The sequence below is a fragment of the Adiantum capillus-veneris genome, chromosome 29 (assembly GCF_014529385.1).
Source record: "Adiantum capillus-veneris isolate H3 chromosome 29, ASM1452938v2, whole genome shotgun sequence".
Lineage (NCBI taxonomy): Eukaryota > Viridiplantae > Streptophyta > Polypodiopsida > Polypodiales > Pteridaceae > Adiantum > Adiantum capillus-veneris.
In genome coordinates this window covers 35,814,313-35,825,927 of record NC_140959.1, presented here as the reverse complement: position 1 = coordinate 35,825,927, position 11,615 = coordinate 35,814,313, and the positions used below count along the sequence as shown (strand labels likewise).

General features: G+C 45.4%; 1 protein-coding gene across 1 annotated transcript; it reads left to right on the top strand.

Moving 5' to 3' along the window:
- Window positions 1–1,245: 1,245 nt before the first annotated feature.
- On the top strand, window positions 1,246–2,697 carry LOC147419040 (aspartic proteinase nepenthesin-2-like). The gene has a single exon (XM_086505773.1). The coding sequence runs from the start codon at window positions 1,246–1,248 to the stop codon at window positions 2,695–2,697; it is 1,452 nt and encodes a 483-aa protein (XP_086361899.1).
- Window positions 2,698–11,615: the final 8,918 nt, after the last annotated feature.

Genomic DNA, 11,615 nt, shown 5'->3' with positions numbered 1-11,615 from the left:
GATGTGGGATCGAGGTGTGTTTGCTAAGGGAAAAGAATTTGAGAGAGAGAGAGAGAGAGAGAGAGAGATGGAGGATCACGACAGAGAATAAAGTTGAGAAGAGAGGAAATAATCTTTTTGAAATCTGCTCGTCGGATTCCAAAAAAGCGCTAGCCAAAAAATGATCACCAAAAAATATCCCCCCACACATAACATAGGAACTAGCTAGGAAAGTGTCACCTTGAAGGTCACTTTGAGACTGGTCTTTGAAAGAATGACCAAGATCCGCCCAAAGGCGTTGGTGATTGATAAGTGCATCAATTCACTACTAGTCATCAAGAAAGTAGTTGATGCCTATCCATTTTGTTGGGTAGTGGGTGAAGATGGGAGGATCATCTGAGTTGCATGCATTATGCTAGTATGTTGGTTCCACATGAAGGAGGCTTGGGTAGAGCATCTACTTCCACACAGGTGCATCCAAAGCCCACCTCTCCATTTTTTCATGCTTATGATTGCGTCCCCCTCCCCACATAAAGAAATGTGTGACCATGTGTACACTTCTGTGGAGAGTATGATGGAATGCCCTACAAAGAGAGGGTTCGACTCTAGGTACAAGGAATCTCTTTGAGAATGCTCGGAGCACAATAATGTTTTAAAGTACATTAACAATGGATGTGCTGCAAATACATGCACTTGGCACCGATTGTTGTCAAATTTTGAGCGGCTCTTTCCTCACGAGTATGTTGACACCACAAACGTGGTAAAGTACACCTTGTTGGATGCAGAGATCAATCAATCAACCCAAGACTTGCTGCATGTTCTTATTGGTGATTCAATCACAAGGACTAGAATGGGTGATATTATTGTGGAGTTCTTCAAACAAAAGGAGGAGATCGGTAATGCCCCTGGTTTTTTGTATTCATGGGTTTATCCCTTTTATTTTAAAAAAAAGATTTTGTTCTTCAGATTGTGGTTCAAGCATTCACACTATGATTTTAAATTATCAAAGTAGAGAGAGAGAGAGAGAGAGAGAGAGAGAGAGAGAGAGAGAGAGAGAGCTATGAGAAGATTTTAAGGGCGTGGGAAAAATCCCATGGGAAAAATCCCAAGGGAACAATATTATAGAGAGTACTCAGGAATCATATTATTAGACACGCTACGAAGTTCTACGAACTACACAAATTACCCCTTGAAGAGTTTATAAGGAAATTAAACGCAAACCTTAATGCTACAAAGATGGGTGTGAGGTTGTTGATGGAGGCGCTGATGGCGCTGATGGCTCTGGCGATGCCTGATCTGCAGGCCATTGCTGCTGGCGCCAGCACCGTATTCAACAACAGCACGTCGACAACGATTTCCATACGGCCAGGCAAGGCAAGTGTATTAACTAGCATGATGCTGCAGGGCCGCAGATCGTCGTCGAATCAATATCAGGCGGCTGCTAATCGGACGGTGATCGGCCATCAAGGCCGGTTGCTCCAAGAGCGGCCTTTTCCAAGGGCCGTAATAACGCCACCATCCATGGATGAGATGATCGACTACTTTGCGACCATGACAGTGGGCGGTGGCGATGGACGCATGGAGGTTATCCTCACCATGGATACCTCTGTCGAGCTCACCTGGTTGCAGTGCCTGCCCTGCACGTATTGCTACGCGCAGCTTGATAACCGCCCCGTGTTCAACCCCGCCCGCTCCAGAACTTACAACTTCGTGCGAACCAATCGCGAAGAACATCTCTCCGAGCTTTGCAGCAAGCTTGGCTCTGCCTATATCGACAAGATAAGAACCAACAAGTGCGATTATGTGTATAATGACTACCGGCACGGCGGCGGCTTCCGTCCATTCAACGACCACAGGGTAAGCGGCTCTATTGAGGGATTTCTCGCAGTCGACACGTTCCGGTTGAATGAGGGAAGCCTCCCCTTTCCTGGCATGGTCTTCGGCTGCAGCCACACAAACTTCGGCAAGTTCAATCCTACCAATGGCGTCCTCAGCTTGAGCCGCCACTTCTTCTCCTTGCCCTCCCAGCTTCGACGCGTCAGAGGCACGGCCAGCTTCTCCTACTGCCTCCCCGCTCGCTACTCCGACGACACCTCCACTATCACTTTTGATGTCTCTCCGGCCGACACCCCACCTGGCACTGCCTTCACTCCCATGATTACCAATCCCGTCCGACGGGAACACATGTACTACCTCCAGCTTACCGGCATCAGCGTTGGCCATGACCGGCTCGTCATCCCCTCCTACCTCTTCTCCATCGACCCTCTGAGAGGCGGTGGTGGCACGCTCATCGACAGCGGTTCCACCATATCCTACCTCCCTGCCGCTGCCTTTCACGTTCTACGAAAGGCCGTGAGGGCCACCATCGACGCTAATGGCCAACATCTCTCCTCAGCAGATCCCATACCTGCCTTCTTAGAGACCTGCTATCAGAGCCGGGGCGACAACATACCAGATGATCAACTTTTCTTGGGCGTGCCTCAGATCGTTTTCCACTTTGACGGCGGTGCTGACCTCGTGATTCCGCCCGAGCATGTGCTTACTCGACTACACAGACCGGGACTGAATGCCGACCAACGTTTGTGCCTAGCCTTTGCAAGAGACGAGGAGCCCTTTTTAGCGACGTTTATCATCGGCAACGTCCATCAGCAGCGCATTCGGTTCACCTTCGACCTCGACAATGACAGGATTGGTTTTACACCTGCAAATGCTTGTTAGCGGTAACTCTTTGGCAGTGCCTTATATGATTTTAGAGGGCCATCCTTTAATTTAGTTATGGTCCACTTCAAAATATGTGATCAATATAGCACGTGAGTTCACCGAGAAGAGAAGTTTTGGACAAATTCTCACAATAATTCCCACATTGTGGCTTACCTCAACATCATGAGCTAATTCTGTGAGGGAGGCCCCGCATACCTAGCTAGGTAAGATTGGGGGCAGGGACCCACCAACCCGGTGGGGAGGTGGTGGCCCCCTGCCCCCAACCATACCTAGCTAGGTATGTGGTGCCTCTCGAGCAAAAGCTCATCATGTTATGCATTGTATGAAAAACATTGAAAAAGACTCCGTTTTCCTACATGAGAATAGTGAACCACCTCATCTTTTTTTTTTAAAATTACCTTAACATTGTGAGTATACCATTTTTACTTTGTACATACATGTGTGTGCCTTATAGGAGACTCTGCACATATTTCTTTGAAAGCTCTCTACTAATTAGTTATTTGGCAAGGTGAAACAAAAAGAATTTACGTTATGGTTCCATTTGTGCACAAATATTTGATGGGACCAAGGATAGCCTTCTTTTTCCACTCAAGAGGGCAGACCATTATTAAGCAATAGACACTTACAAAGGGGCATCCACTCAACAAACTTGGGTGGGCTCATACCCTAAACACCACACCTCCCTCTTAGGGAGAAAAAAGACACTTACAAAGGGACATTCACACTATAGACTTAGGCAAGGTCATACCCTAAACACCACACACACCCCCCCTTAGGGGAAAAACGATGGACATCGTTACTTCGTTTTTAGGTTGATATGTATGCCAAATGTGGTGCCGCCAAGAAGTACAAAAAGTTCTAAATCAACATCATCTTGGGAATGATGTCACTTGGAACGTATTGATTGTAGAGGATATGCCCAACCAGCATGGTTGTGGCAAGGATTTTTTAACCAATTGCAAAGGAAAGATTTACATATAGTTGTCCCTTGAATGTCTTTTGTAAAGTAGTAGTTGTTTATAGCAATCTCTTTCTCCCAAATTGGTCAGTTACAGCATGCACGAGTCAAGTTCTTATCGCTCTACTTCTCTAGCAAGCTTTAAACAAGGACAGGTACAGCGTAGTACCATCACAAAATTTCTTATGGGATTCTAAGCAAATGCCTCTTTCCAGATGTAGTCACTTGTCCTTGCACCTTGAAGGCTTGTGGCCTTACAAAAGAAGTTGGCATGGTTCAGAGAAGTCGTGATAGTATTGCTGGTCTGGGCTGCTAGATACAAGCGTGCTTGGTGATGACATGTATGCCACATGTGATGCCATCATGAAGGCATGACAAGTTCTTGATTTGCATCCTCTCAAGATGTCATCGCATGAAACATGTTGATTGTAGAGGATATGCCCAGCATGGAAGCTATGGGCTATGTTATTTAAATGCAAAGGGAAGAATTCTCTCCATATAATTTTTCCCTTAAATTCATGTGTCCTTGTGCAAGATCTTCACATGTGTGAGAGAATTCACAATGAGATTGCTAGTCAAGGACTATTTGAGAAAGATGTCGGCCATTGCAGTGTGGTACTCCTTTGGTCAATATGTACACCCTAGGTGGTGTCCTTATGAAAGTACAAAGGGTCTAGATGGACATCTCTCTAGAATGTCATCTTTTAGAATGAATTGATTGCACGATCTACCCAACATGGCTACAACAAGGAAGCCCAAAGTTGTTTTCACCAGATGAGAAAGAGAAGGCCTCTTTCCGAATGAATGCAATCACTTATCCTTGCACCTTAAAGGCTTGTGGTCTTATATTAAAAGATGTTCAAGTTGGGTGAGACTTTACATTGAGTTTACTCGTCACTAGTCGTTGTAGAAAGATATGCTTCATAGTGATTTTCTCGATATGTATGCCGGTTCTGTCATGAAGGCTCTTAAGAATGTCATTACCTAAAGCCTATTGATGGCATGATATGCCCAATATTTTTGTGGCAAGAAATCTATGGGCTATTTTAATCAGACATGAAGGGAAGGCCTTTCCCTAAATGCATTAACATACGCTTGCACCTTGAAGGCATGTGGCCTTACACAAGACCTTCATATAGGTGTAATAAATCTCGATGAGATTTTTAGTGAGGGGATGTTGAAGAAAGATGCCATGCTTGCTGGTGATTTGATCAACATATATGTCAAATGCGGTGCCTTCACAAAGGCTGAAACGTTCTTGATGAGCACCTTTTCTAGGATGTTGCCAGGCTTGAAGTGAGATGATTGTAGGAGATGCTCAACATGGTTGTGAGCACCTATTCTTGAACCTTGAAAATCGTTGGCCTTATGCAAAGACCTTTACATGATTGAGAGAGTTCATGAACAAATTGCAAGTCCACCAAATATATGCCAACATGGAGAGTTCTTGATGAGCATATGGTGATATTTTATCTTACAAAAGATCTTCACACCAATAGAAAAGTCACGACCAAGTTGCTTACTCAAGTTTTGGAGAAAGATGATGTTATTGGAGGTGATTTACTGGATATGTATGTCAATTGTGGTGAGATTGTGGTACCCTCACAATATCACAAATGGATTATGATCGATATTCGCTTACAAAATGATGCCATTTGGCTTCACCAATGCACCTACCACTGATGGGGGCTTTTCACAAGCCAAGCTCCCATACCCCTCTTCTCTCGTCCCCACCCCATGAAAACCCCCTCTTAGGGAGGGAGTGATAAAAGGCATTGGAAAAAAGTAAGAAAAAAATAAAGTATGATTATGTAAATATATAAGAAAGGTAAAATAGGCCACCTCATGCCTGCGGGGTAGCCCATCCCCACCTTGCCTCCTTTTTCTTCACTGTTGCCCCGCCGGGTGTCCCTTTTCCTCTCCTCCACTCAAAAGGTCAACCCCCTCTCTCTTCCCCTTGTCCTTTCTCCTTTCTCTCTCCCCTCAAGCTACCCCACCTCTCACCAATAATGCATTATAACTCACCAATAATGCACCCTAACTCACATGCAACTTACCCTATCTTCCAAAATAGTATACCCCACCCCCTCTTTCTCTCTCCTATCATATCCCATGACCCAAATACCCCCCTCTCTCTCTAAAGGGCGCCATGTCTCTTGTCTTGTAGCTAAATAACCTCCCCCACACTCACACACACTCAGTTTCACTGAAAAAGGTGCCCACAGACCCATCCCCACCCGGTGGTTACCTGGTTTTTCTTGTGTTCACACACATCTGCACACAGATTCACCTCTGAACACACTTCCCTCTCTCCCCTCTTGTAATTACTTTATTCTCCATGTCACCTCTCACTTTTTTTCATCAACTCATCTCTCTCTCTTAGTCTCTCTCTCATGAGACTTCTGTTCTGGCACATATACACACAGCCAGACAAGTGGGGCCCACAGTCACATGGCCTATGTAGATAATGATTTCTTTATTTCTAAATTCTAGAATTTCTCCCCCCTCCTCCCCTATATAAAGAGGGGTCACCATCACACTAAAGACACACAACATCACCAAAGAACACACTATGCATTGTGTGTGCCTAGTGCACACACACACACCCACACCATCACCATCACCATCACCGCAATCACCATTCTTGTCTTGAGCATGACCTCTACACCCTTGGCTATGGAAGATGAAGGGCAACTAAATGAAGGATGATGGCCATAATCCTCGTGCAAGTCTTCGCCATCAACTCCCACCTATCCGCCATGTGCTCTACCACTCCCTCCCTTCTCATTCCCTTACCCTATGCTCCCCATTTCATCGCCTAATTCTCTAAATAAAGCTTGAGGTTTTGTGAGTATGTTTTCTTGCAATGTTTTGCCCATGTGAGGTGTGCGGAATCGCCACCTAGTCTTGTGTTTCGGAGTGAGCTTGTGTATGTGTGAAGGGTGTGCGGATTCGCCATCCTTTTGTGGTGCCTAAGTACTAAGCCGCTATACCCCCTCCCTCACTCTCTCTCTCTCTCTCTCACTTAATCTCATTCCCTTTCCTCTTCATCATTACTCCCAAGCATCCATCTCTCTTGGATGAAAACTTTGTTATGGTGGTGTGTTGTTTGCGTCCTAGCCGCTGAAGCTAGGTGGTGCCCCCTGTTTGCTTTACCATGACAGGCTCGAGGCGCGCCATTCGGTCCCCGGTGTTTTAGAGGTCGTCGGGGGTTCGGGGTTTGCTTTGCTCTCGTCATTTGGTGCCCCCACTGAGGATCTTTTCATGAAACCCTTCAGTTTACAAGACTGAAACCCCTAAACTATTGTGAATGGATGAATGGCTAGCAGGATTTGCTAATTGGACGACAGAAGAAGAAGAGCTCCAAGCACAACTAGACAAACTCCGCATCTCCATCGAAGCTCGAGTGCCAGGCGTAACGGTAATCGATTTGCAGCGGGAGAGTCAACCAACACGCCAAACCCAGTGGATATACATAGGCCAAGTGCCAAGAAGAAGAAGGAGAAGGTCGAAACCATGTCCGCAACCTACAACCAACCCACAACAACAAATGGAAGGAGCTCTACAAAATAGAGAATCAACACTATTCTACTTTGAGAATCGGGTAACTCAAGTCACCGAGGTAATTACCACAGTCAGTTTTCAAGTCGCACCTGATGCTGCAGCACAGATAACGGAAGCATTGGCTCACACTCTCACTAGAGAAACTAGGGATCTACTGAGTTTGTTTCAGGAAAGAACACCACCCTCTCCCACAAGCTTGGACAGTGACTAAGCACCTCTAAGCTTCACATGAATCAGTACAACCTACCTCAAGATAGATCACACATACCAACACATGTACGCTCAATCAAGGTAATACTGGATTTGAAGGCTCACTACCAGCACGTCATTGACACCATGCCGGGTGGGGAGTGGTTTTTGGAGGTTCTGGCATTAGATCAACCATTTGTCTTTCCTTTGGTACAAGGCAATGTACCATTTGAATTTTTAATCTATGTCCTAGTATAAGAGGGTATACACCCCTCCTTATAAAGAAGAAAAAAACTTTTGCAAGTTAAGAAGTGTGTCTTTCTAGCTCTCTCTCAGTAATCATGGAAAGTGTAGCATTTCCAACATTTAAAGGAAAGAAGGGGGAGGATTTGGTAACAGACTTCCTAGATGACTTTGAAGTAGCATGTATAGTGAGCAACAAAGATACGGATGAATCCCGGGTTAGAATCTTTAAGCATCTCATGAAGCTAGAAGCTAGATCATGGTACAATGCACTTCCACAAGCAACCAAGGATGACTGGAACCCTTAAAAACCGCTTTTAAGAGGCGCTTTGGGGGAGGTACCACTTCAGAAAAGTTGTGGGACAAGTTGAGAGACTTGAAGTAGGAGGGTCTTTTAGAATATGCCACCTATGAGTCCAAATTTGTAGATTTGTGGGAACGGTGGGTTGAGTCACTGGCTAGGGGGGAAGCTGCACCCGATTTCCTAAAAAAAAATCGGTTCACGCATGGCTTATGGCCGCTTCTCAAGGAGAAGGTGAAAGGTAGATTCCCGGCTACGTACGAGTTAGCCGTTGAGATTGCTCGCCTTAAGGACAAGAAGCTGCGAATGAAAGCCAAAGAAACCGAGTCAACAGAAGCACGAACATCGCGTCGACCAGCAACTACGACAACCACCATACCACCACCACCGGCTCTTGGGGTAAGAGATGACCAACAAGATATGTTGGCCCATATTACTGACGAACTGCAGAATTTGTCTGTCCACTTAATACAGCAAGGGAGGAGTCAAGAAAGAGATCAAGACCCCGGAAGAGCACGACGACAAAACAGGGAGTATCATTGCTACAACTGCGGAGAAGACGGTCACGGTATGTACTACTGTCCCAAACCACGACAAAACTATAATAGAGGAGGTAGGAGGAACCAATTGTCACCCCCTAGAGAAAGAACACCCCCACCCCGAGCACCACCCCCACCAACACAAATTCTACGTCCACCCTAGACACCACTACAAGCATCCATCCCACCTCTTCCACCAACCCCACCACCTGATCGCCGTGTAAACATCATAAGGCTAGAAGAGAAAGGAAAAGCCGTAGTAGTGGATCCACCCAGAGCAAAGGAGAGGGACAAGGGTAAGGAGAAGGTAACCTTTTTAGAACCACTTGAAGCCATGACTGTGAAAAGAGCTAGGAGGGAGAAAGCTACACAATCAGATGATGAGAGAAGCATGAGAGGAGAAACTAGCAAGAGGCCATCCAGGCCACGACGGAAATTGGGCATCACCGACTTCCAGCTAGGGGAAAGTTCTAAGCCCTATGATCTAACATTGGATGTGGCAGATCAAGGACCGAAGATTACATGGCCACAGCTGCTACATCTTGTACCTAAAGTAAGGCGACAATGGTCTAAAATGGTAAGTACAAGACGCTCCAAAACAAAGGTAGCCGGAGCAATTTCGGGATGCAACATGGATGACATCCTTCCAATTTTCGACGTAAACATAAAAGGAAAGAGGGTTGGAAACACCTACATTGATGGAGGTGCACAAATCTGTGTAATGAGCGAAGCTATGATGCTTCCATTAGGGCTCAAGGTTGACAGGCCTTCTCCATGCAAGGCAAAGATGGCAAACAACGCAAAAGTTAAGTGTGTGGGTGTGGTAAGTGCCGTGAAAATCAAAGCTTTCAACACTGAGGTAGAGGTAGATGTTTTTGTGATGCCAACTAAGGGGGAGGGCTATCCACTAATTTTGGGAAGGCCATGGTTGATGGCCATGAAGGCAAAAGAGGACTGGGGTACTGGCCTTCTACGCATGACCGGTAAGAAAGGGGAGACAATCTACTACGACATGAGGATTGGCAAGCAGAAGCAAATGAATCTGGAAACATCGGCAGATGAAACCACTAGCGAATCCTCCAGTTCTGAGGAGGAGACCACATCCACTGACGAAAGTGACAGTTCCATTGATGTGATGGGTATCATTATGAAGGATCCACAAAGGGTAAGCACAACTGGTGATCCATCACCAAAAGGGCAACGCAATGAAGAGGAGAGAAAATCACCTGGCCTAGGAGGAAGTAGGTTGAAGGGTATGTTGTCTACGGAATTAACACTTGAGGAGAAAGATAGTTTTTTGCAAATGTTGATGGGATTTCCTAACCTGTTCATTGACAACTATGAAAGAATCATAGGCATTACAGTGGTGGAACATCATATTAAGCTGAAGGAAGGGGTAAAACCAGTTGTGCAAAAGCTACGACGATTGGGGGCCATACAAGAAAAGGCACTCTTGGCCGAGGTAAGGAAACTGCTGGAGGCGGGATTCATCTATCCTGTAGAAAACTCAGAATGGGTCTCACCCGTAGTGGTGACGCCTAAAAAGTATGGTAAGTGGAGGGTCTGTGTTGACTACAAAGCACTAAATGCAGCTACAAAGAGAGACCACTTTCCTCTCCCTTTCTTGGATGAAATTATGAATGAAGTAGCGGGTTTTGAATGCTATACCGTCTGTGATGGTTATTCTGGATACTTTCAAATACGCATAGCCTTGGAAGATCAGCTAAAAACCACTTTTATCACGCCATGGGGTTGTTTTGCATACAGGGTTATGCCATTTGGTCTCACAAATGCACCTGCCACATTCCAGAGATATGTCACATATGTTTTTCAACCGTTCTTTGGAACATACATAAGAGTGTTCATTGATGATTTTTGTATATATAGCTCCTGTATTTCACATTTACAAAAGGTAACTGAAGGTTTGGCCAGGTTGCAGAGCCTAGGTGGGCAATTAAATGTGGATAAATGCCACATTGGGGAAAGTAAAGTCATTCTACTACGCCATGAAATTTCAGCAAAAGGTATCAACGCCGACCCAAGTAAGGTGTCCGCACTCATAGCCCTACCTTCACCAACAACCGCACGTCAACTAGTCTCTTTTCTACAGAAGGTGAGGTACTTAAGTAGATTCATACATCTACTATCACAACTTGTTCTACCACTGCAACAACTCACTCAAAGATCAACTTTCACTTGGGACGAGGAAAGCGAACATCACTACAACAAGGTAAAGGAGGTCTTAGCCACTCTGCCATCTATCTCACCACCTAAGTGGGATGAAAAATTCTATGTCACCTCAAGTGTTGGTGATGACTCAATGGGGGCTGTGCTACTCCAAAAGGATACGACGACATCTTTCATGAGGCCAATCTACTTCTCTAGTCGAATGATGACAGCAGGAGAGAAAGGTTTCACCCATGTGGAACACTTAGTCCTAGCTCTTAGATTTGCAACTACAAAGTTTAGGTCATATTTGCTGCCTAAGCAATTTGTGATTCTAACCACGGATGAAATATTTCCCTATGTTGTACAACACATGGATGTGTCTGCTAGACTTACTAAATGGCTAGTTCGTCTGCAAGAGTTTGACTACACGGTACAGGTAGAAAGCACAACAAGGGCAATTTTGGGGGGACTCATGACCTACCAAGTCGTTGAAAGGAAGGAGAAGCAATCTAAGGAAGGAGAAGTCCGATTACCTCCAGTACCACCGATGGTAGAAGGAGCATACTCTCTCTATACTTTGATGGAGCCTACAAGCGAGCGTCCGACAAAGCAGCTGCAGGCATAGTGGTCTTTGATGACAAAGGGACAAAGGTATTTTCGTTGGGCCAATTGTTAGATTCACATTCTAACAATGAAGCTGAGTATGCAGCACTAACCAAGGGTCTACAATGGTGCGTCTCGCAAGGTGTACAACGCCTTAATGTATTTGGGGATGCTCTACTTCTGGTAAGGCAAGTAAATGGAGCATGGACATGCAAGAATCCTAGTTTAAGGACTCACTTAAGTGGTGTAAAAACCTTGTTGGGTAAGTTTGAAGAAGTTCAAATACACCATATCCCAAGGGCTCAAAACCAAGAAGCAGATGCCCTAGCAAGTGAAAGACTACAGGAAG